The sequence below is a fragment of the Lutzomyia longipalpis genome, chromosome 3 (genome assembly GCF_024334085.1).
Source record: "Lutzomyia longipalpis isolate SR_M1_2022 chromosome 3, ASM2433408v1".
NCBI lineage: Eukaryota > Metazoa > Arthropoda > Insecta > Diptera > Psychodidae > Lutzomyia > Lutzomyia longipalpis.
The window spans coordinates 7,409,040-7,435,060 of NC_074709.1; the positions used below are offsets into that span (position 1 = coordinate 7,409,040).

The 26,021-nt window shown below is 33.3% G+C and overlaps 2 protein-coding genes across 4 annotated transcripts; one reads left to right on the forward strand and one right to left on the reverse strand.

Moving 5' to 3' along the window:
• Positions 1-6: 6 nt before the first annotated feature.
• LOC129791764 (myeloid differentiation primary response protein MyD88) lies at positions 7-5,151 on the forward strand. Of its 2 annotated transcripts, none has more exons than XM_055830147.1 (5): positions 7-272; positions 357-847; positions 982-1,199; positions 3,937-4,102; positions 4,243-5,151. In XM_055830147.1, the coding sequence occupies exons 2-5, from the start codon at positions 463-465 to the stop codon at positions 4,899-4,901; spliced, it is 1,428 nt and encodes a 475-aa protein (XP_055686122.1). In that variant the 5' UTR covers positions 7-272; positions 357-462; the 3' UTR covers positions 4,902-5,151. The 2 variants fall into 2 exon arrangements, with proteins under 2 accessions (XP_055686122.1, XP_055686123.1); XM_055830148.1 differs by having other exon boundaries at positions 9-272; positions 362-847.
• Positions 5,152-14,535: 9,384 nt separating this feature from the next.
• On the reverse strand, positions 14,536-25,787 carry LOC129791765 (uncharacterized). Of its 2 annotated transcripts, none has more exons than XM_055830151.1 (4): positions 25,040-25,787; positions 17,768-17,867; positions 17,506-17,679; positions 14,536-15,876 (listed from the first exon to the last, which is right to left on the reverse strand). In XM_055830151.1, exons 1-4 carry the CDS (start codon positions 25,049-25,051, stop codon positions 14,894-14,896), a joined length of 1,269 nt encoding a protein of 422 aa, XP_055686126.1. In that variant the 5' UTR covers positions 25,052-25,787; the 3' UTR covers positions 14,536-14,893. The 2 variants fall into 2 exon arrangements, with proteins under 2 accessions (XP_055686126.1, XP_055686125.1); XM_055830150.1 differs by lacking the exon at positions 25,040-25,787 and adding an exon at positions 18,627-18,882.
• Positions 25,788-26,021: the final 234 nt, after the last annotated feature.

The following is a 26,021-nucleotide window of genomic DNA, read 5'->3' on the forward strand; positions in this document are numbered from 1 at the left end:
AATAAATTAAAATTGACAAGTTTTTTAATCGCAAATTTTATTATTGTTGATTTTTTGTGTTTTGTTTGTTTGCCAATTTTTCCAATTTTCCTCACAATTTTCTCACAAAGAAATCGTGATTCGATAATTTTTATTTTACACATTGGATACCAATTCGTTGCTTTTCTTTGCCATTTTGTGCAGTTGGACCAAAATTAGGCGCCCAAGGGAATGCCTCAACAACCTGTTGCTCTTGTGTGATTTTTTTTGCGATCAGAATTTTCTCTCTTAAGGTAAAAATCGCTCTGATAGCGCCTTCTCTGTTTTGTCTATTTCACCTGACAACCTCTCCACCAATCAAATAATTTTTATTTCAGAGTAGAGAACTGCTGATAAGAGTGTAGTGGACCTTCCCGAAGTTTCTCAGTTAATTCCGCGATAGTCTTCCTTGAGCGCTTGAGTGGGGCGAGAGCACGCGACGCAATGGTTAACACATCGCTGGCCGTGAGTGAGAGGCGCATTGTCCGGGAGAACTTTGTGAGTAGTGCCCATTCCCGCATTAACCTGTACGATGTTCCCGTGACGGCACTCCGGACGAAGACAAGGGAGCTAATGGCCCTCCTGCTGGACCCCATTAAGTATCTGCCGTCCGAGGAGGGTCGTCAGCGAGATTGGCGCGGAATTGCCGAGGTAACGGGCTTCCGGAATCAACAGACAACCTTCATTGGCAACCAGCGGAGCCCCACGCTGAAGCTGCTGGAGATGCTGGGCAAGCAAGGTGGGGAGGTTGTGACCCTGGCAGAGCTGCAGCGTATTCTGGGCATCATTGATCGATGGGATGTGGTAGACGACACCAATCAGTCATTCTGTAAGTATATTGGAGAACGCCATCCCCGCACTTGGCTCCCTTATCGCATGCCCCGGCAAATTCTTCCAAAGTCGCGCGCTATCGCTCCTAATTCGCGTCACACGATAAGGAAAACACCTCATTTGTATTTTCAGTGGAAGATGCGGAAATATTCCTCTGTGCCAAGCCGAAATTTGTTGAGCTCCCCGAGAAGGGAAGCGCCCCAAGTGAATGGGATGATGACACCAACATCCTGACGAATGACGACGCCCCGGGGCTCCTGCAGAAGTACGATGCTTTCGTCCTCTTTGCCGATGAGGACATCGAATATGCCACAGAATTGATTGAGCGACTCGAGGAGAGTGGATTTAAGGTTGGTCAATCTTCCATTTATTTCCTCATTCTTACACCGAAAGAAAAATGTGCTAGAGGTTTAGAGAATTGTTGTTTACTGGGGCTCATCACTAAAGTAGTAGACTTGATTCTCCAGCATAGAGACACACGGGTCACTAAATTTGATTGTCACAATGTCATAATTCGGGGTTTTGTCATTTTGCTTATTTTTTGTTTTGTTTAGGTTATAAACAATAAACTTTCCTGTAATTATTGCAGTTTTTAGTCAAATACGAGTAATTAAATCAGTTTTTGAGCTAATTCATTGCTGTTAAACAACCGCGGATTTAGTGACTTTGTGTACCCACCACAAAGATATTGGTTTGTCCAATATTTATCCGGATTTCTAACCTAACATTTTTACCAATACATTTAACACCGGAGGACTTTACTGGTAATTGCTACCAATTGGAACCTTAAAATTGTCACAGAATAAAATTTATTGGACTTATCTCGATGAATTTAGCATCTATGTGTAGGGAATTTTAATTACTTTAAGATAGCAGAAAGAAAATCTCGAGAAAAGTATTTTCTTTGGAAGGTAATTGAGGTCAAAGTCAGAATCCAACGCGGAGGATCAAATTAGTAATAACTACCAGTCAAAATCCCATACATTTTTGCCGTGGTTTTGAGGTTATGTTTCCCCATATTTCCCAAATAAAGTACTCTTGTTCACTTTTCCTCGGTAAAAATCATTAATGTGGACTAATTTTATTGCCGGAAGTGATTAAAAAGTTACTTAAAGAATCAAAGTTTGTGATTATTTAGGCGCAATAATAAATTATGTAAAATTGTAGCTAAAAAAGTCGTTTGAATTGGCAATTTTGCATCGATTCTACGGCAATTTTTTTTCAGTGACGATTTTCTAAATTAAATATTTAGTAATTCGGTGTAGGAATGCTTGAAGGAGATTGAGAATTAGTGAAACTTTCGATCCTTGTTCAATAAACTGATTAATAATTAATTATTGAGCATATTTTATCAACTGGTACTTATTACCAATTTGATCCTCCGCGTTGTGCCAAATGTTGGGTCCTCCAGTGTTAATGGGGATGAATGAGACAGAAAATCAAAATTGTACTGAATTTATGTGAATATCTTAGGTTAGAAATCCGTGTAAATACTGGACAAACCAGTACATAGTCCAGTGGGGCAAATCTCTGATTGAGAGTAAAAATATCTCTAAATCTAGTGATTTTTACTTTCGTTGTATCTCGCTGTTCTCATGTTTTTGCGAAATTAATAAGTTAGAACGTGACTAAATGCAATCTCTCCTCCAACTTTTCACACGGAGAATGTTTTGCATAAATACAAACCTGATGATTTCTTATCAGATAGCGCTAAGATTAGATAAATGAGGGATTGCCGTGTGCCGCGATATCAGTCCAGCTTTCTTTATGACGATCATGACGGTTTTTTTTTAGAAATTATTTCAAAATATTTCCCAGGAAAAACAAGAACTTCCGTAAAAAAAAAGATTTTGATTCATTTTTTCCCTATACTTGTAAATGATAAAGATTTCCTTTCTTTCTTTTATCTCCTTGCGAAATTCTCTATCTGTGCGTATTACGACGATCTATCTACCTACTTTAACGTTTTTTTTGCAATTTGTTTGCAATTTAGGCCGCAGCAATCAATCATTTATTCCATATCGGATTATACTTTGCAAATGTTAAATATTTTTGTTTGAGAATAGTATTTTGAGATTTATTGTGTTTTGTTTTGAGGATTTTAGAAGAACAAATTTGAAGAAATCTCTGAAAATGTAAAGTTTGCTTTTTGAGTGATTCATTATGTAGATAAGATTTATCTTTTGCCCCAGAGAAGCGTGGAATTTAAAATATAACAGTTATAAACACTGATAAAACTATGCTCGTTTGAATGAATAAAGTTCTGATTTTGCTTTAAGCTTTTGAGCTGTAAATTAAATATCTAGCATTAAGAATTGTAATAGAATTTCTCAGACATTTAGAATTTTTTTACGTGTTTCTATGCTAAGAAGAATTACGATTAAATAGAGGAGAAATGGAACAATTTAGTCAAATTTTTATTTAATGTTTACTAATCAAGTCATTACAATTTTGATTAGTAAATTAATGATTTTTTCATTAACAAATTATAGTTTTTTTAACAATTTTACTAAATATCAACGAAAAGCCAAATTAACTGATAAAAGTTTAAAATGCAAAAACTGAAGAAACTTTTGAATTGATTAAGAAATATTAAAATTCTTTTAAATTTAATAAAATATTAATTTGATAAAATTATGTAAAGTTTGGTTAAGTTTTCTTACGCATGAAAATCATTTTGAAAAGTTTGAAAAGAATCTTAAGTACGTAATAATAATAATAATTGTTTATTCATGCCCCAGGTAAAGAATACATAGAGGGACTATATACAATTAGCTAATTTTATTGAAAAAATCCGTTCACTAGATACCTATACTTACTCAAATAAAAGAATATCAAGATATAAAAAAAAATTTAGCGATTTCTAAACTTAAAAATAGAAGTTTAAAAGACTTCGTTCAGCTTCGTTTCTTTTCGCTTCTTCTCGTCTCAGATCGTTCATTTTCGTTTTTGTTCGTTTTACGTCGTTCCCCTTGATCGTTTTCTTGATCATGCTTTGGTTGTGAATGTTTTAGCCCCTTTTGTGTAACTTTCTTTGCCCCATTGGGCTTTTTAAAATAACGAACTCCTATTTCTTTTTGCCTTCAGCTCTGCGAGAAGAGTCGCGATTTGAAGGCAGGACATCAGGAGCATGATGCCATTTGTCGTCTAATAGCGGAGAGGTGCAACAAATTGATCTTAATTGTGACACAAGCCTTCCTCCAGAGTGCCGCCAATACGTTCTTCGTGAATGTTGGGCAGGCCTTTAGTATAGGTAATGATGACGATTGTTTAGAAAGAAAAAAATATATAATCTTCCCTCCTTCTTATCATTTGAGCACAAAATGACGCCAATTTTGATAAGATGGGGAGTAATCGTTTATTTTCTATTGATTTTTTTTCTTTTCGGTGCAGAAAAACGGCGTCGGATGATAATACCGTGTCTGTATGAGAAATGTATTTTGCCACCGAATCTCAGTTTCTACTTTGTACTCAATTATCAAACATCTGGGAAATTATTTAATTTCTGGGATAAACTGAAGCAATCAATAAGGAATACCCCAATGGAGAGCGTTGCCGTACAACTGGCTAAGCCGACAATAACAATAACTGAAGTTGATTCGCCGCAAACATCAAAATTAGCCGCAATTGAGGGGGCAAAGACAAATGAAAAAACTCCTGATTCCCCACCTGTCCATCCAATTTACAATTCATCCAAACCATCAATTGTGATTAAGAAGTCCTACAGTCCGGAGCCACAGAGGAAGATTTGGCCGCCAGCAGCTAAACAGCGAACTGTTTCAATGTGGGAACTCAGCACGAATCCAGATTCCGGGAAGGGAAGTGATTCACCCATGAGTCCACTACCCGCACTCGTTAGTCCGTCCAGTGGAAGTAAAAAGGAGAAATGGTACAAGAAACTCCTGACGCCCAGTACGAAGAAATCCTGTGATGGTAGCAGTGGTGTGGAGGATGATGCCATTTCAACGGGATCAAGTGCCTCAACGGGTAAGGAGAAGACCAAGAAAAGGTGGTTCAGAAAGAAGAAAACTCCCGTAGCCATGCCGAGTTGAGGATTTTTCTTTTTCTAATAATAATTTTTTTTTTCAAAGAAACATTCCGATTTTGTTATGAATTTTTTTGTTGTCTCAAAAGTCAATTTGCAATAGGAAAAGGCCTAAAGTGCGATAGATTTATGCACATTAAGAATGCTTTCAATTTTACTGACAAAACGTTAACGTAGTGTGATGATACCTCAACGAGGAAAACGCAATGTATTGTACACAACTTTTTAAATTTTAATAAATGAATATTTTAAATTAATAATTCCTCCGTTGTTTTTATTTAAGCTATATTAGCAGAGGCAAAGATTTACAAAAGGAAGTTTTAGTTGGAATATTCTTCTGATAAAAAGCGGATTTTTCTGATCAAAAGAAGAGACCCTTAGATTTTTTCATTCAGAACAATTCCTTAAAACATGTTCTTCATTTAAATATTTATTAGGAACACAAAGAATTTTTCTTTGTTTAACCCTGGAAGATGGAGATTTCGGACCTCAAAACTTGATCTTAATTTTCTTTCAAAGAAAAAATGTTTCCTAAGTTTTCTTTCTACAAAAACAAACCTCAGTTAATTGAATTTCTTTGTAGAAATTATCATGTTTAATAAATTTTATTCTTTGATGATTTTAAAAAAAGGTGAATTGATAACGGTGGCCAGCAAAATCCTCCAAGAATTAATTTTGCCTCTACTAATTGTTAATTATTACAATAAGTAGACTACGAGGTAATCCTCTCACAAGGCACCTTACCCTAAATCCTGAACGGATTGGGTTCATTCTTGCATGAATAAATTCTTAAAAATATAAGATTTATTTATGTTAAATATATTAACAACAGAGTTTCACGAGAAATATTTTAAAATAATATTTAATTTTCACTAAAAAACTGCTTTATTTGAAGCCGCCATGAACAACTAGCGCTCGGTGGTTGTTTAGGTAATTATTATTTTGTCTTCAAAAATGCTGTCAGTCTATGGGAAGAAGAAGAAGAAGTCAGTCTGTGACCATTTGTTTACACTTTACAGTTTACATTTTCATGGTCATCATAGAGCCACAAAAAGAGTGAAAAGAAGGGAAAAACAAAAAATTCTCAGATGAGAAAAAGGAATCTTTGATGGACCGGAGGGTTACGTTATTTTTGTAACATTCTGAGCAAGAGAAATGAAAATAATGTCCAAAAAAGCCGTAACTTTGGGGGCGGCTCAGTAATGGTTTGGGTTGGATTTCCATACTACAATGAGAGTCACTGAAAAGTTTCATTTCCACAAAAATGAATTCTCGACAATAGGTGGAACATCAGGAAACTGTATTAATTTCATTTGCCGATAACCACCAAGATCCTTTAGCAATCATGCTTCAAGAAGCTTCAAGACAATGCTTCAATCCATTCTTCAAAATTCACAATGAATATTTTGAAAGAGGAAGATTTTCAAACCAGTAAATGGCCATCATGTTCCAGCTAGACTTCAATTCCAATGAAAATGCTTGGGGTGTTGTAGCCTGAAAGGTTTATGCCTATGGAAAGCCATACAAAACTATTAATAAGCTCAAAATAGCTATTAACGAAGCATGGGAAAGCTTGGATATTGCCCATGAAATTATTTAAGGTTATGCTGTTTCATTGATTAAATAGGAATGTTCTTTTCAACCGGAGAATATGCAGCACAAGTATCTTCCTCATATTCTCCGGTTGAAAAGGACAGAACATGGATGTTAAATAAAATAATTTTCAATCGCAAATGAATAAATAAATAATCTAATCTAAGTATAAATCTAATCAAAATTTCCCTCAAATGGGGAAATGCCCAATGTAATCGATGATGAGAGGCATCCTCTTCATGGGTATACCTAAAGTCAAAAACGAGATTGAAAACTTTAAAGATTTTTTTAAAAAAAATTCAGCCAAACTTTTACCTGATTCCCCAACAAATGCCATGGTTTGATCCTTTTCTGTTTTTCTTTAATTTTGCAGATAAAAGATATTTACCTATTTTGTGGTAAATCACATACTCCTTAAGCGATTAAATTTATTTATTTGTAAGTAATTTATACATAGTTTAACAGAAATATTCTATACAAAACGTTAGTTTCCATTTTCCTCTCATCATTTCTTTTCTTTTTTTCTCTTTTTTAATTAATTTATGTAATTTGCATATAATTAATTTTTCGAATGTTTTACCATTTTTTTATGTTTGAATTTATATATTATATTAACCCGTTTAGTAATTCTTTATATATATATTTATTAAATAAATATACGTTTTATCTTATTAATTTGGATTTAAATATTTATCTTTCTTTCTTTCATTAAATTTCTATGTGGTTTGACGCCAACTATTCTTTCATTTTTTTCTCACTTTTTTAGTTCTTTTTTTAAATTAACGATAGTTGTCATCATTCAACCTATATATATATAAATTAATCGATTACGTACGTCGATTCGATTCCTGTTGCTATTTTCATTTTAATTCACAAAAATATTGTATTGAATCCAGTTCTTATAGTTTAATTTTTAATTTTTCTATTTTTTTCATTTTCCTCGTGTATATTATGTGATGACTAATTTTTTCTCTTTCTATATACTTTTATCATTTACGAATACGTGACGTGTGAGTTTTTTTCTTTTTAGCTAATTTAACCATAATACTTGTCATTCTTTAGGGAATAAGGGCAGTGTCAGGTTATCTTCATCTTTTAACTTCTTGTTTTACCGATTATACAAATAATATTCTATTTACTCTGTTTTTTTTTTCTTTTTAAATATTCTGTGATATTTTTTCTCTATTACTTTTCACACAAATAATTTTGTTTTAGGTTGTCTATTTTGTTGTTTATTTTTTATGTTTACTTTGCTTTGTTTTTTTTTTCAAATTTCTTAAAGGAAAATATAACGGAAAAATTCAAATTAGAGAAAATAAAGAATTTTATATTAATGGTTTTTTTTCTTTTCTTTCAACGTCCATTCAAATTGTTCAACTTCTTATTCTTTCCTTAAAAAAAAAGATTATGTACGTGATTTTTAACGTTTTCACATTTTCATTGTCCCAATTGAGGTTTTTCTTGAGCCAAAAAAGAATTTAGTTAAATAATATCACCTAAAATTTTCATTTTTTTTAAATTTATTTTCATGTGTAAACACCTATGTTACATATCATCCGTGGAGGTGTTTTCATTTCTCATTTCTTACTAATATTATTAAGTTTTTTTTGTGCATTATGACAAATATTACATGGTAATTAATATTCTTTGTCTAATCTCAATCATTTCTTATGTTTTATTTCCCCCAATTTTATTTTTCTTTCATCTAAAATACTACAATGTCTTTGTCATTCGTAATCTATTGTTTTATTTTCTATTTTTTCATCCGTTTTTATTACAATGGATTTTCTTTTAGTTTTTCAATTTTCATTTCATTACCTTCAAGATTAATGGCTTCCGTTTTCATTTGATTGACTATTACGAAAATTATTTTTTTCACTTTTTATTTATTTTCTTTTTTTAAGTTTTATTTTCTCTGAAACATGGTTTTTATGGACCTTTTCTTTAGATCATTCAATGGTTTCTTTTTCTAAATCAATAGAATGGTTTTGTTCTTTTAGTTTCCTATTTATCTTCCTATACGACCACCTACGTACATGTAGTTTTATACAATCATGAATTTTACAAATTTATATGTTCTCCTATATTCGTTTTCATTTTTTTTTCATTAAAGTTTTGAAAATGAAAATTTGGCACAAACAACAGAAAGGAAGGAACTTTGTTGTTGGAAAAAAAAGGACGTTATGCACAATATTTAGTCTCTAAAATTGCGTCAATTTTACTTATTCTTTGAAATCAATGGGAAACTCTAGAAATTCCTAAGAATTTTTTGAAAATTTACTGAAGAATTTTCTTTTCTTTAAACCGAAGTTGAAATTTAATTTCTAAACATAACTCGTCTCAAGAAAATCACACGACTAATAGAATTTTTAATTAGAGACTTTCTCTATTTTGCATAACGTTCTTTTACTTTGAAGTAAAATATTTTTAATAAAAATTAGGCAAGAAAAAACATTTCCCAGAAATGTTTTCTGAGGTTCAGAGTTTATTCTAATATGCAAATTAAATTTTAATTACCTAAAACTTTTCCTCGCGTTCTAGTGTCTCAAAATATACGCACTATTGTGTATTCTATAAAATTTTAAGTAAGAATTTCTTGGTCAAAGAATACCACACAAAAATTAAGTAAAATCCTACTCAGAATTAAAATGGAGAGAATCTCAAGAACTCCTTGTAAATGTGAGAAGATTTATATTTACCAAACAGTTCTAAGTGAGATTTCTAAACGGTCTGCTTGCAGTTTATCATTAATCTAACATCAAACTAACGTGGGGAAAATTTTTCCAATTAGAATCAAGAGTAAAAATGAATTCTGTGGACAAAGCAAAAACAGTGCGTGAACTTTGAGGATTCCTTAAGAGGTTCTTTCAATTCCTTCTAAAAACTTCTTGCCAGAATAAAGTGGGATTCTTAGGAAATTTCTTTGAATTCTTCACAAAAAAATATTTTATCTTCTAACTAAGAAAAACCTAATTAAAAAATGTTTTTTCTTTAAAAAATTATGTAAAAAAATCAATTAAAGGGTAGTAAAATGAGTAAAAATTATTTATTTTTTTGTAGTTAAAAATAAAGATTCACAAAAAAAAATTTTTTTATGGGAAAATGAAGGAAAAATCTCTTCAATAACACACATTATGTATCTTACCATTAGCACATCACATTGACAAATTTTTTAATATCAATACATTTCTTAATTTTTTTCTCTTCTACTACACGTAATGTCCCTCAAATTCATTTTATCCCTTTTTTGTGTTTCTAATTAATAATAATTCACTTATATCCAAAGTTGTTTGCTTCTTGCATTTATTACCAAAAGTTGAAAAAATATAATTTCTAAATTAGTCAATAAATTGAGAGAAATCGACAATGTTTTCTCTTTATTTTTTTCTTTTCCTTTCTTCAATGAAACAATTTTCATTTCAACCGTCTTTCATTTCTAATATAATATTTAATTTTCTACCTTTTGAGGTGACCAACTTGCACTGAACATTCTCATCGACTATGTGCTTAATCTTCATCTTACCATAAAATTACAAATTGTTAATGCATCTAGATTTTCTTTGCATGTTTGTCCAAAACTTCTAAAAATGAAGTGAATTTCATCAATAAAGTTACATTAGCATCATCACTCTATTTGCAAATTATTTTTCCTTCTCCTCCCAATTATTTTTTCTTGTTGCTAAAACAAAAAATTCACATACAATGATATTTATTTAACAAAATTATTATAGTTGTTTTTTTTCTATTAATATTTTGTTATGTTTGCATTTTCTAACAATTTTTAACTTTTTTTTCACCACAATTTCCTTTATCTCCTTTTAGAGTTTGTAAAAACAATTAAAATCCTAATTGTGCAATTTTTCAATATGTCTGCATTCATTTATTCGCTAATTTGTTTCCTTGCGCAGACTCTGCTGAATATGCCATGATTTTTCCTCTCTGTTCTTAAAGGATCTTCTCCATTTCTTTCTTTTAGCTGTGATTCTTGTTCAAATCAATACACTACGCTTATAAATACTTATCATTTCTTTCTTTATGATTAAGTATATTTTTTTGTTGTATAGTCATTTAAACGTCGATTCGGATTATGAATCCTAATATACCATATATAAAATAAATTTTATATTTCATACAGAGAGATTTTGGGATACACGGGATTACCTTCACAGCGAACGGTGTCTTTTTTATGATTTATTTATTAAAAATATCTTGGCTTTTAAAATATAATTTTTTTTTCAGAATAAAAATAAATTTATAAAGAGAAAATTAAAACAGAGTAAAAAAGATTCTCATTAAGAAAGGACTTTATTCATTTTGGCACCGTCATACCATCGTTGAAGGATTTAATCCACTACTTCTCGCCTTTTATCTCCTTATAAATTTTCAATTTATCTCAAGTGTCAAAAGGATATTTTTCACACTTGCCATTCTCAAAATATTCAACTTTCGGAAAAATCTCTTTTGACCTATAAAGGATGTCCTGAAAGGTCTTTTAACATGTGTTCAGAAAACTTATGAAATAAAATTATATTTGAATTTGGCGCGCACTCGAAGTGGTGAATTTGAGTGGTGAAAATAGAGAATGTGGGGAAAAAGGAATATTTTGGCGGCAAAAATGACAAATCGGATTTGAAGTATAATTTATCGCGTATAATTTAGGAAATTTCTGTGTTGATATCATGCCGATCCATTACAGAAATCTTTTCTTTTTGCAAAATCCCGTTCTTCTATGATTGACTGAGAATCTAAAATATAGGAGATAAAAAATTATACTCGGTCAGATTTGGAATCTTATCCAGGAATATTAATTTAAATTAATTAACTAAATTAATTAACCCAAAATTTATTTAGTTTTCCAGAAATCAACCTTTTCTTGGGTGCATTTTAAGTGTTTTGTGATCTTCTAAAACATTTATTTGTATCTATTTTAAATCTTTAATTGATGTTATGAATAACATCAAAATGAATAACCTCCTTTTTAAACATTTTCTCTTTAAACAGATTTGCTCTATTTCGAAAGAAAAAGATTTTCCACAGGTTGTCTAATTAAATTTAGAGCAAAATAACATAAAATATGTTTCAAAAAAACATTCAAAATGTTTGAGGTAAAAAAGACAGTGTTCGTTGTGTAGGGAAATCTCCGTAAGTCTTCTTTTCGATCCCTCATTGTTTGGGATAATTTTTTGGTCGAAAATTCAATTCTCTCATTTTTCGTTTTATCCTGTCCAGTGTGTAGTTATTATTTCACAGTTTAAATTAATATTTGGCAACATGTTTTCTTGTTAATTTATTATCATTTTCATTATATTTGGCATTTCAGTTACACATTTGCATTTCTTTTTTATTTGTTTTTTTATTAGGGGTGCTTGTGTTCAAGAGGATGAGTATAGCTTGTGTTAATTTTCTAGCTGTTTTTGGATCTGATTATTTAATCAATTTCATAATTAATCGATAATTTTTTTAACCAAGTTTTGGGGCAAAGAATTGAATTAATAGCTTAATTCTGATTTTTATTCTGGATTAGTAGAACTTCTTATATAATATTTCGAAGATTCTCTTCCTTATTCATCAGGTATTTTGAATAATTTCGTTAGAACATTCCTCTAAGTTTCAAAAGGACTTTCTACCCATCTGCATAACAGACCTGAACAAGGTGTTGAACCCTTCGAGAATTTGTATAAAAAGTAGTACTGAAAATGAATATATTAGAAGTATTCCATATTCATCAGTTGTTTGCCCCTTTAACGTAAATTCTCAATAAAAAAAATTCTTACGAAGCAAAATTCAAACCAAAAGTCATTGAACGTTCGACTAGTACTTAAAAAAAGGGTTTCCTTTATAGGAAAAATGTAAAAAATAAAGGAATAAAAGGAATAATGGATGTTAGTAATGACGCTGTTATAACAATTTTACTCTCAATTCCTGGCAGTGTATTTTACAATATTCTTTTATATAATGACAGATTTCAATGCAAAGAGAGATGAGAAAAGGGATGAAAAGATGCGTGGAAGAAAGAAAATTAGGAGGGGGACGGAATTTAGAAAATAAATCTAATTTTCTTTAATCAAAATTTGAATAGAAATTTTATCAATTTTGCCCAATAAACTTATCCCCATATGATTGTCGTCTTTTTTTCGAAGACATTTTATTAGGATCATTAATTCGTTTAATTCTATATTTCTCTGTATTTTTTAAATATTTTTGCGGGAGGATTAAATAAGTTAAAGGAAAGCTTAAGAAAAGAAGGGTTTTATTGAACTTTTTATGTTTAATTTAACTTCTTTTCTTGAAAGAAAATAAGAATATAAATTAAAAAAAAAATTGATTTTTAAGCGACGTGGGATCAACGTTGAATATTGAGATGGGAAAAAACCCAAACTCGCCGGTAGCGTCGCGTAGAAGAATTTGTGTCTAGCTAAACACGAATTTTCCCAAGCTTTCGGCAGGATTCATGTTGCCCAACATGAAAGATCCTGCAGGCCCCCCATCTCCCACCGAGTGTCGGCGCTCTGTGCACACTCAGCTGAGACGGGACATGTCTTCCGTTTCGGTGACACCAAAATTCTGGACTCCCACAACAACTATGCAAAGAGAATGATCTTAGAAGCACTGCACATAAAAAGAGGGAAACATAATGTCAACAACCGAAGTGACTGCGACGGGATATCTGCCATATATGCTGGTCTCACTCAGACATGAAGGAAATGTTTTTTCGAACTTCCAGTTCGAATGAGGGGTTACTCAATTTTTTCAAAAATTGCATGTCCGTTAATAGTTCTACCGTTTTTGTTAAATTAGTTTCTTTGTTTTGTTCCCAAGTTGACACGGGAAACGCGGAGACTCTGTAATTTTTCTCAATTTTCTTATAATTTTCTTCTTTATTTTAATTAATTTTCATTCCTACAGAGCTCCCATGCCCCTCGGCTCCTCCAGATGTAAATTTTATTGACGGAGTTTAGCTTGTATTTAACGTAATTTGTAAGTTTCTTGTAGTCAATATTTTTCTCTTTGTTTTGTGAATTATGTTTTCTTATGCTCAATAAATCCTCTTCAGACCCCCTGAGGAAGGCAGGCTGAATCCTGCCGAAAGCTTGGGAAAATTCGTGTTTAGCTAGACACAAATTCTTCTACGCGACGCTACCGGCGAGTTTGGGTTTTTTCCCATCTCAATATTCAACGTAAAAAAAAAATGTTCTAACTTTTTAAGGGTTGTATATGTTTGTAAAAGGCGAATAATTAAGTAATTGGGTAAATTCTGATACAAATCTTTTCTTTTCTTTCCTTCCAATTCGTCAGTTATAAGATTTTTGGTATTCTTGAAAAAAACTTTTAAGATTTTGACAGTTCTTTTCTTTCTTGAATCGTCTTTTTAATGAAAAATTAGTTTTCCAGGGCTCTTTTAAAATCCTTCTGACTGTTTTCTGGAAAAAAATAATTCTTTGTTTTTTTTATATAGAACGATAACAGAACGATTTAAAAACTGCATCTGTCAAAAACTTACAATAACTTTTAAGTTGTTAGAAAAGAAAAGAAGATATTTTTATCAGAATGTACCCCAAATATTTAATAAATAAAATGTATTTTTCTTGAAGGTTAAATAGCAAAGAATAAAACAATCTCTTAGAATGGCTTTCGGACCATTCTCACTGATTTTTTCAGAATTATCAAACTTGAAAAATTCAATAAAGAAAATTAATTGAAAAAAGCATAAAATATGAATTTTTCATTACCTTTTTTTTTCATTCCACAATAGGGGTTGAAAGTATGTATTAACGGTGAGAAAGGAAGGGATGACAAATCTGTGTAGTACATTTAGTATTTTTTTTTTAATACCGTTAGTCCCTAGGGTGGGTTTTTTTAAGAACTTTCGGAGCTAACACGCATATTTTTATATTAATAGTTTTTTTTTACAATTGTTAATTTGTTGTTTCATTTTTTCTCATCTAAAATGTATTTTCTTTCATTTTATATATAAACAGCAGAAAATAAGTGTTCACGATACTTTTAACACATTTCCACCGCTAAAACGTGTTTTTATTTTAGGTGTATTTTTCTTTTATATTGAATCGTTTTCATTCACTAATCACAACTTTTATTAATATATGTATGCATTTAGAAATTTTCTCATTTTCTCAATTTATTTACTTTTTTCATCTGTTTTTGTTGTTGTTTTATCTAAATGTGTTTTTAGTTTTCTCATTTTTTATATTTCTTATTTTATAAAATGGGAAAAAATAATTTAAAAAAAAAGTATTTTAAAAGAAAAAACTGTGAAGACGAGAGGCTTCGTGCACTTGAACGATTAATATTTTATGTTATATTAAATCGTTTTGGATTAACTTTTGTGATGTTATTTCACACGCGAAGCACTTGGGAATTTTCACTCTCGTCTTCGTAATCGTCCTCCTATAATCTATCTTCATCCTCTTCCTCACCATTCTCATTCTCATTCTCCTCCTTGTAGCCAGGATGCTCTGAGATTGCATAGTAATTCCCATTGTAGATAACACCTAATTCACGTAAAGCATCACCCCGAATTGTGGCCTTAATGGTCCAATTGTAGCAATCATCGCTCTCACTCTCCCGGTCGAGACGTTCAACGTCGAGAATTTTGGAGCTGAGACGCTCGAGGATGATGCCAATATCCTTAATGCTGAGATGTCGCTTCTGATCCACGGACAGCTGATCGATCAGTAGAAGGAACTTTTCCGACGTTATTGCCTCATCCTCCATCACTGTATTTTCCGTTTCGCTCTCCGAGCTGTCGCGCTCGGGGGCTATATCGAGGAAACGGACGTGCCCCTTGCTGGCGGACGTTCGCCTCCCACTGGGGTCCGTCATTGAGCTCGGCGGTGGCTGTGGGCTACCGCTACCGTCCTGGATGGGTGATGTGGCTACACTCTTGTGCACGGCAATCTTTCGGCCCTCCTCGTGCAGGGCGCAACAGTGGAAATCACACTCGGCCGCACTTGGGCTCCCCGCGCGGCTCGGGGTGTGCGCGTGATGGGCACACTCGGGCGTGTGCACGTGCACGACACCGTCAAAGGAGCCTCCCTGCTTAGAAAGTCGTCTACCGCCTGGGTGATAGATACCCGTCTGGGGGTCGTCGTGATTTATTACAGTGATCTGTGGGCTCGGATAGCGCTGCTGCGGACCCGGTGATGATTTATCGAGTGAATTCTGTGCCGAGAGACCCTTCTTCGATGGCGAAAATTTATCACTGGACAACCCATTGCTGCTGGCACCGCCGCCACCGCCTTGCCGTTGATCCCAATGCAATACAACCGTAACACGTCCTTTGTTGTCCATAATCTTCCAAGACGGTGTCTCATCATGCAGCTCAAGCGCATGAATCGTCTCACAGACGATCTTTGGTATAGCAGATATCGCTACACGCACGCACGCACATCCCCAAATTCAGTCATTTTTTAAATTTTCATTGTTGATTGCATGAAAATATGTTTAAGAAAATTTTTTGAGAATTTGTTGGAAAATGTTAAATGAATCATGAAAATTTTGTAGGTACTGTATAGCAACAAATTATTTTAAATAAATTAAAATTATATTAGAAAAAATTAACTTTTAATCGCTTTCTTTTTTTTTTCTTTGCTTTTTTTTCTTACCGCGGACTATGAAAGAGGGGAATTCCCTATTTCTGCGGATAAATAAATAATACCTAATACCTAATACCTAAAATATAATTTTTCAACAAGTCTTTTTTTTACATTAAAAAAGCTAGAAAATCTCTGAAAGAACTCTTGATATTTAGAGGAGAGTAGAGCGAAAAATCAGTCAGAAATAACGATTTTTCTAAAAATTGAAAAGGATTCAGGGAAAGCTGGAAAACTCATATTTCCCAGTAATATAGAGAAAAACTGTCCCAGTAAACATTTCGATTGAGCCAATAAGTGTTCAATCAGTATTGAGTCAATCACATTGATCAAATATTAAGCAATTATTGAGAAATCAATTAAGTCAGCCAATCGAATGATAAGATCAATTTCCGGGCAAACCATATTGCTCAATAATTTGTTCTCTGCGACCTACATTGATTCAATATCGACACTATCAATATTGAATCAATTTTAGCTCAATTAATTTTTGATTATGGATTGATCACCCAGTAAACAAATGATTGAGCCAACAAATGTTCAATCATGATTGAATCAATCAGATTAATCAATAATTGATAAATCATTATCATCACTATGAATGGGTTTCACAGCGCGCAACAACTTGGGCTATATGCGCAATTGACAAAACAATTAAACCCGCCAATCAATTGATAAGTCATCGGTCAATTATTGATCAATCTCAGGTCAATTCTGATTGCTCTATTATTGATCATATTGATACGTTTAATATTGAGTAAACTATAACTCAATCAATATTTAATAATTATTGTTTATCAATTTGATTGATTTGATTGCGGACCTACATTGACTCAATATTGAGCTCAATAATTGATCAATTATTGGCAAAATGTGTTTACTGGGCACTGGGCAGCTATATTAATAAATATTGTCTTTAAAATATACTCAACCATTTGATTAATCAAACAATGCATATTTCAATAATTTCAATGAAATAATTTATGCTCAATCATTGGTCAATCACACAATTTTTGTCAGCTCTTTGTCATTTAGTGTTTGTTATTTTTGGCTTTTTATTTTCTGATATGCATATTTCCATTAGAAACAAAATTCACAGACTTAAATTTTTCTAAAAATTTCAAAATTCAATAAATGCTCAATTTTTATTCAATCTCTTCTCAAACATTTTCTAGTAATTGATCAGCAATTGAGCAATTATTTATTAATCAGAATGAATAACAATTGAGTAATTATTGTCTATACAAAACAAATTGATAAATAATTGACCGCCCTTGTAGGCTTTCATTGCCTCAATATTGAGCTCAATAATTGACAAATTATTGGCAAATTTCGTTTATTGGGTGACAATCTTCTCAAGGAGTTTAAACTGTTAAAAAATTTTCATTGAAGAAAATGAGTAATTACCAGCTTTTATAACATCCACACCAGTCGGATACCAGCGTTCACCTTCCCTCAAGAGCAAAAGCACGGTGTTGTTGGCCAATGTCCGGAAGTACTCACCATCCTCAACTTGTGTACCGTCACACTCAAGAACCACACGAACAGGTTCCGAGGCGGGAACGCCCAATTTGTCTTTTCCTACAAAAAATGCATCAAAAATATATTAATTTTCTCAAGGAAATTTTCTTTATTGAGGGAAAAATTTAAATTCTCATTTTTTTCGTACCTCTAACGAGTAATTCTTCGAAACTGCCAACAACGAGACCTTTTCGGATATTTCGCCAACTATCCCAAATTTTTAGGGGTCTTTTCCCGCCACGAGCCTCCTGAAGATGCATATTAATCACATGAAAAGGCACAAAAAGGATACAAAATTTTAGAATATTTTTTATTTTGTATTTTAAATCAAAAGCAGAGCACAGTTTTGGATGGAAATCAGATGATTTGCGGATGGAGGAAAAATTGTGGCACGACGAGGAGTAAATGTCAGACAGAGACCGTATGGATTGGGAAAATGCGTGAAAGTGTATCCTTGCTGATGGGATTTTTTTCTGCAAGGGAACGAACACACCCTGTATTCGCTCCACTTTCTGCACTCCACCAGCATCCAAACATCCCATGCTCATCACCCCTAAAATGTACCAAAGAGTGCACAAGCAGAGAGAAATGAGGTCAATGCACATTGTTCCAAATCTCTTTCGGGATCGATTTACTACCTTTTTGCTTTTGACACACACACTCTTTTTCTTCTTTCTCTCTCTCACTCTCACGGTCTCTCTCACTTTCTACCAAACATCCTCTATATAGCATCCCCCACATAGAAGAATTTTCCATCCCAAAGAGGAAAATCACGATGAAAATTTCCCCTTATTTTTGCTCTCATGCTCTCTGACATTTGCACCCTCTTTTACACCCTGTGCGTGTATGTATGTGTGGATGCTGGATCTGTGCCAAAGGAAAAGCTCACCAAAAATTTTATTATGTCCCCCCCCCCACACACATATCCCCCGAAAATTATGTTTATCACAATGCATATAAAGGTTTTTTTGTTTTGTATATAAAAACAAGAGATTTGTAGCAATTACCGATGGGAGTCCTTGGCGAAAATTTAAACAGGTACACCCCCAAATTGGCTTTGCAACCCCCAATGTGCACAGAGCTGCTGACCACATTTTATCCATTTCTCCTGACCTCCTTTAAACACACACACGCACACACCTTTTCCACCGAAAAAAAGTCGCCAAAAGCTCAATTTTTCATCAAATTCCTCCTTTGAGATAATTTTCTCTCAATAAAAGGTATTTTTTTTGCTAATTAAGATGTTCTCTTTCTTGCAAAAAATCTTTCAACGGGGATCGTAAAGATTGTGTAGAAAAATATATTGCACCAGAAAGTAATTTTCACTCACACATTTTCCTATTCTTGTGTGTTTTGGCTAATTTATTAAATTCTTTTTTTATTAATGTTTTATTACTTTTTTTCGACTTCCTTTGATGTTTTACTAATCAACGGATTTTTTCGTTTAATATTTTATTATTTCACAAAATTATTTGTTTAAGAAATTCACAAAATTTCCTTTGAATTAATCACGAGAAATTCTTCTTTAATTTTTGAAGGATTAACAACAATTCACAAAATTCATTTAAATATTTCACGAACTCATAAAATTCTTTCTTCTTTAAATTTTCCTTTATCACAAGATGAGTTTTATAAGTTTTACTCCTTGCTGCACAATTTTTTTCAAATTCTTCCTTCTAAAAAATTCTATTATGAAGATTATTTTATTGAATAGTGTCACTTTTGCTTTAAATATTCGCATAGAAAAGTCACAAAGTTTAGACGAACTTTGCAACACATTACTGAAACCACAATTTTTTTTAAAAATTTTATTTTAGTCTCCCAGCAATGATTAACGATGTTCTTGATTTTTTGTTGAAAATTTCTTCAATTAGAAAACGATTTAGATGACACGAATATCCTTTTAAAATCCTTTTTTTTCGTAATTCTCAGAGTCCTTATAAATATGACAAACACACACGAGCACTTGTTAGATCCACTTCACTTTTATGCTAGTATTCGGTTATATGAATTATATATATTTGTGTGTATATATAAATTTACAAACATTGATTTTTTTCACCTACTTTTGAACACATATTTTTAACAAGTTCCATTTTTTTTTACAAAAAACATTCTGAGCAATGATGACCTAGTATGATGTCAAAGGGATGAGAAAATTAAATTGAATCCATATGGTGAAACACTTTATTTTCCTTTAGAACTTCGTTTATATATATTTTGCTAACTACAGAGTCTGTTTTCTTGGCGAGAAAGAAAATTGACAATGAAAGAAAATTCAGGAAATGAAAAGTAAAATATCTAGTCCACACAGTAAAGCACGAGGCAAGTATGTAGATGTGAAAAAAAGAGTCCAAATAACTGGGAAAATCCTCTAAATGGGGTGGGAGGAAGGAAAAACGCGATGCTCTGAGGAATGAAAAAAATCTCCTGTTTGAAGATATGCGATGAGGGTGGACGCTATTGTATGTTTGCACTTTGCCACACTCACGCCCGTCACGAAAATGTCTCTCACACAGATTTTCCTTTCTGTTTTCACACGAAATTTTCAAAGCTTAATGAGGGAATTTTCTTTGATTATTTTTCTGAGGGGGAAAGGCAAAAAAGCTGCAGTAGCATGCAGCCGCCAGAGAGATGGAACACTTGTGCGGGATGAAGGAATATTGTGATCCTCTCGACTCAAATGAAAATCACAAAGTGCAGTGCCCTCCTGACCAAATGGCATCGTTGTTGTGTCGAGACACAATCGTGTGACCTCGTTTCCCCAAATGTTGTATCATTTTCCTTCAGAAAAGCCCCCACCAGTTTGGAGCTTTTTGCTCCTTCCTGCAGACGCGCTCACTCATCATGCTCAACATCTCTCGCAGCCTCTCGCGCGCCACGATGTGTTCTACTTGGCACAGCTTTTCCCAACTTTCAGCATACAACATACTGCCATACATAACTATGTACATATCGCATCCAAGGAGAGATTTTTCCCTCAACTCACGCATACTCACTCATTTACCCCCCCGAACTATTTTCTTTCTCACAGGAGATTTTGTAAATGTATTTTATCATAATGTACATAATGCCACAAATATGTAAAACTTTTACATTATATACAAACGAAACATTATGTATTTGTTTTATATTTTCTCTCACATCTCCGGGAGTTTGTCCTCTTTCTCCACTCTCTCACAAGAGAAATTACAGAGATTTTCCATGAAAATGTATTTTCTTTTCCTTTAACCAGGAAACCAACAAAAAAAATTAAAGGAAAATCCTTTGAGCATCATTCCAGTAGGTGAGGGTGGGGCAATTTAGTTCAATGGGAGCTTTTTTCGAATATAGTATGTACCTACATATATTTTTAATAAAAGATCTTCTGTTTAATTAAAGTAAGCATAAAACAGTTAAAAAGCTTAAGTTAAAATAAGCTCATTTTGAGATAAATAACATAGAAAATATAACAGGACATAGGTAGTTGGATTCTCATGTGAAATGCAAGCTTTTCTACATGACTTTTCTACGAGTTTTATTCCTCAAACATTTGTATAAATAAATATGTTAAACTTATTCTGAATTTAAATTTGTTAAGGGCGATAACTTTATTTAGGTAGGTTGGTTAGGAAGGAAAAAGATAAGGACTCATTAGAAGAAGTTGTGAAATACATTCTCTACATTTTGTGTTAATTAGTCAATTATGTTTTGACGTAATATAGGATAAAATCGTATAAATTAGCAGATAAATATAGAGAATTTGTATTGCAGGTGAAAAACTCGTGAAAAATAAAAGAATTATACAAGAAAAGTTGAGAAAAGGATCAAAAAATTTTATGTTAAAAGACATTACATTTTTAGGAACTAATGGGAAAATTTATAAAGTATGATTGGTAAATTACAGAAGGATGAGAGTAATTATAGGTTTAATAACAAATGATTGGTTTTAATTCCATAACCACAACAACACAGCCACTGCCTCTCTATATTACTAGTTCGCTCACATATAATGCATTAGTGTGAGGCTACTCGACTTTCGTGAAAATCCATATAAAACCTCATCAGCTTTTACCAACGATTTTCACGGGGTTTTGACAGTGTTTTCGCGGAAAAAACTATGAAAGTTTTTAAATTGAAGTGTCTTCTGAGCTGCAAAAGTGAAAAAATGGAAAAAAAACCGTGAAAATCGAGAGGCTTTGTATAGGTCTTATATCGAAGTGGTTATATTGCAATGCAGAAAAGCTCCGAAATGGGGCTTTATGGATTTATTTTTGTGCATTGAAGTGTTCTGTGGAGCCGCCTCATTTCGGGACTTTTCAGCATTGAAATAAAAATAAATAATGATGATGATGAATAGTAAAACAGGTCAAATCTAGCAAGTTAATAAAATAAAAAAAGTTAATAAAATTATAAATGTTTAAAATATATGTTGAATGTTGATTTTTATTTCAGTCCTTAATAGTAGCTTTTTTCTACAGCTAGGGAAAAATTCCTAAATATATTTGTATTAAATAAATCTTGTTCAATTACGTACATATAACATTCACATTGCATAAAGTCATGCACGCAGCCAATCAGTTCATACAATCCTTGAAGCATTTATTTTACATATTTCATTCAAAGGTAATGAAATGTGAAAGTTAACCCAACAATAATTTAAAATTAGATTTTTTTGTCGTGTTTTAATGATAATGTCTACATCTGTGGCTAGATTCTGATGTGAAATTCAACCTTTCTATACGTAACGATTTTCCTACAAGTTTTTTCTACATTTATGTTAATATTGATGTACAACGCTACACATGTTCATAAAAATGTAGGAAAAACTTGTAGGAAAATCGTAGAGGAAGGTTGCTTATCACATTAGAATCTAACCACTTTTCTGTTTGTCGTGCCACCACTCATATCATCCTTCCATTTAAATTCTTGAAATCAAATCTTAAATATAAAGATAATATTATAATAATAAATATTTCTTCAGAAATCAGTGTTTTAGTGGAAACTGTCAATAAAATATTGAGCTAATACAAAATATCAAGCGAATGGCAAATATTGAAAAGTTAGGTACATACTTTGTAGTGCTGATGCTTAATGAACAAAAATAATAATTTAAATTGAAAACTATTCTCTTGAAAGTCAATATTATTTCCTCAAACCAGGACAAAACGAGCTTCTTTATTTAAATTAAATAGTAGGTATATGAAATATCTCAAAATTAGCTTCAAAATATGGGAAAAAATCTGCCAAATTACAGAGAAAGCTCTTTAAAAAAATATTTATATTTTCTTATTATATATTTTATGCTTAGATCATTGTCAGACGCCCTGGCAAAGTCTTGGAAGAAAAGAGAAAGAAAGAAAAGAAACATTTGAGTTTTAAAATCTCAAACCAACATCTCTCTGTATAACCTAAATAGAAAACCTAAAAGAGGCTGTGAGAAGAAAATGCAGTGAAAGAGAACATTCACTTCCGCCTGGCAAAAGGGCTTTACAAAGTACATACTTTTCTGACTATTCCCATCAGTAACCAAACTACCTATACCTCGTAAAATACATGTAGGTAGTTTGTGGAGATTGGTGAGAGATTTCTGTGAGGAACTGAAAGTTTGTCGGCATAGAATCCGGAAGATCAATATTTGGCGGACGACGGTGAAATGGAGGAAATTCATCAAACGTTCCATTCCCCGGTGAATATTTGCTTAAGGAAGCAGCAAAGAATGAGGAATTTTGTTGACATTTTATCTGTGCGACTGGTGGAGTTTATAAGAGAATGAAAATGAAGTGATATGAATTCAATTGAAAAGCGAATGGAAATCAATTCATTCACTTCACAGAGATGCTGCGCTTATGTAGAAATTCTGCATTTCCCTGCAATTTTGAGCTTTGCTACTTTTCTTTTTTTTTGTATGACCTTATTGAATTGTTCGCATAATTCAATAATTTTTTTTCTGTCTTGAAATCACCTTTGAAATGTTTAATAGAGGCAAACCTGAGGAAGGAGACATATAAATCTCCAAAATGTAGTGTCAAACACAAAATAAATAAAATACAAAAGGTCACAAACTCCGTATTTGACTTCCCAAAAAGACAATTTAATATGTTCTTCCCTTTGCAAAACTTCCCACAAATCCTTTCCTTGCGCACTTAAGTAATTCCAGCTAATTAATCAAATTACCACGCACATCACTGACGATGTGAATTTACTTTACTCTCCGAAAATTCCAAAGCAAGAGATGGACTTGCTCGGAGCCAAAAGTATTGAAAGAAGAGAACGCCTTCGAGTTTTTCTTGGGTATATAGAATCAACACTGACTGGGGGAATAGGGCAAAAGTGAGCTTTTACTGCAAATGTGGGTGTTCTTTCGCACAAATGTGGGAGGGTGACATTTAACGACCACACACGCTTTTCCCATAATTGAAATTCATTTATTAAATTTTTATGAAATATTCCCCCATCATTGTCGGGGGAGCTTTGTAAATTAATTTGTTTAATTTGCCGTAGATTTTCTCTTTTATTGGAAAATGGGATGATTTTTGCAAAGGGAAATCAAGAAAATTGAAGAAGATTGCAGAGAAAGTGCATTGGGCGGTGGATTCTTTAAGATAAAATTTATGTGGCGAGCTTTCTAAATTTTCTGCTTATGTACATACATAGCAACATGATGTGTTTTCCGCGACATCTATACGCGAAAAGATGATACATTGATGTTGACAGTGGAGACGCCCGGTATGTTGCCATAGAATCTTCTTCGTTTCTTCCACGTTTGTCCAGAAAAATGGGGATTTTCATGCATTTTCCTCCACATTTTCTCACACCCATTGATTTTCTTCATGCAATTTCCCAAGGAAATTCCACAAGTATTCCTTTGAATTTTTCTCAATAAATTGAAGATAAAAAAAGCCAAAAAAAAGGGATAAAGAATTTTTGAATTAAAAAGAAAAACATACATAATTGTAGGGATTGTATGTTGGTAAAAGGTGGGTGGGGGGAGGGGCGGGGGTGTGTTGTGTGTTATGGAGTAAAATGCGTGGGAAAAGTATGATTACTTCCACATTAAAAACCCATTTTGTGGCCATGAAAGCAGCAAAATTCTCCTTTTTCAAACCCCTAAAAACACATTTTTTTCTGCTTTCGATTTTTTTTTTCTCTGCAGCATGTAGCATAACATCTTTTCAGCGCATCCCGATTAATGCTTCTCTATCGAAGCGTAAACACGGGTGCCACACATAACACAAACCAATGGCAATCAAGGAGAGGCACCATCGGAGAAAAATCCCTTTTGCACAATAGTGGCACCCACATGAATTTTGGGGCGTGTTCGAGGAAAGTGTGAATTTGCTGCCACGGGCCTCCACCCCTATTTTTGGGGGGTGTTGGGTGGGCAAAAGAGTTGCAACAGTGGGTGGTGGGTGGGTGGATGGATGTGTATGCGACTCACCTCTCTTGCCATTACGACATCCTCTCAGCAGAAGACAGTCGGGGGCGCTCGCAGCCCCCCATCTGCATCAGACAAGTCCATTGAAAGGGAAATTCCAACAAAAAAGCTGCGAGCAATTTCAGCCCCACTATGCTGTATGCGGGGGGTGGGGAGTCCTTCGTGTAGCTTTTTCGGGGGTTGCCAATGTGCAACCAAAAAATCCACCCCCTCCGCGTTGTCTCGCCAAAATAGCAGCCCCCCTTCTATGCAGTGTGGTGTCCTTTTTTTTTCCTTCGTGGCTACCACAAAATCCCACCCACACACACAATGAGCACAGAGTACACGTTCCCGCACACACACACGCACACACACCTCACACGCGACAAGAGAGGAGCCCTCCGGAGAAGAAGAAGAAAAAAAACGGCCCTCTCCCCAAAAAGAACCCTCCGTCCACGAAAAGTGTGTGTGAAAAGCCCCCCGAACAAGACGGACCACCACGCACGCCACGGAGGTGCTTTCCGCAAGTTTCTGCTGCACTTTTCACCGCACCACCCTTTCACCTTGTCTTGCACATTCTGTCGCCACAGAGCTCACCCTCCATGTCGCTATTTTCACCGATTTTCTGTGAAATTTTCACACCTACGTACTCCAACACGGTTTTCCTCCCGCACAAGTGCCATCTACTGGACTTTCCACACAAGCACCCTCGCAACTTGCATGTCCTTTTCGTCCTTTTCCCCCATTTTCGTTCACATCCATTTTCTTTTCATTGCGCGCGCACAAAGCGGGAAATTCGCTTTTCTTTTAAAAATATGTATTTCTCTGAAGATTTTTCAGATATTTTCATGATCAATGATCTTTTTCTTTTTAATATTAATTTTCAAAAAAAATTGTATTTTACAATTATTTTTTAAAGAAACCTCAGAGAAAAATTAGCTTAAATTGGGTTGAAAATTTTCCGAGAATGTTCTTGAATTTTTAATTTTCTAACATAAAAATAAAT

Excerpts from the sequence above, each read along its gene's own strand:
- LOC129791765 (XM_055830150.1), bottom strand. The coding sequence starts at position 18,722 with ATGGATAAAATGTGGTCAGCAGCTCTGTGCACATTGGGGGTTGCAAAG. Across the intron at positions 17,868-18,626 it reads TTCGCCAAGGACTCCCATCG|GAGGCTCGTGGCGGGAAAAG; the intron begins GTAATTGCTACA and ends ATGCATCTTCAG. Across the intron at positions 17,680-17,767 it reads CGAAGAATTACTCGTTAGAG|GAAAAGACAAATTGGGCGTT; the intron begins GTACGAAAAAAA and ends CATTTTTTGTAG.
- LOC129791764 (XM_055830147.1), top strand. The coding sequence starts at position 463 with ATGGTTAACACATCGCTGGCCGTGAGTGAGAGGCGCATTGTCCGGGAG. Across the intron at positions 848-981 it reads CGACACCAATCAGTCATTCT|TGGAAGATGCGGAAATATTC; the intron begins GTAAGTATATTG and ends TTGTATTTTCAG. Across the intron at positions 1,200-3,936 it reads TCGAGGAGAGTGGATTTAAG|CTCTGCGAGAAGAGTCGCGA; the intron begins GTTGGTCAATCT and ends TTTTGCCTTCAG.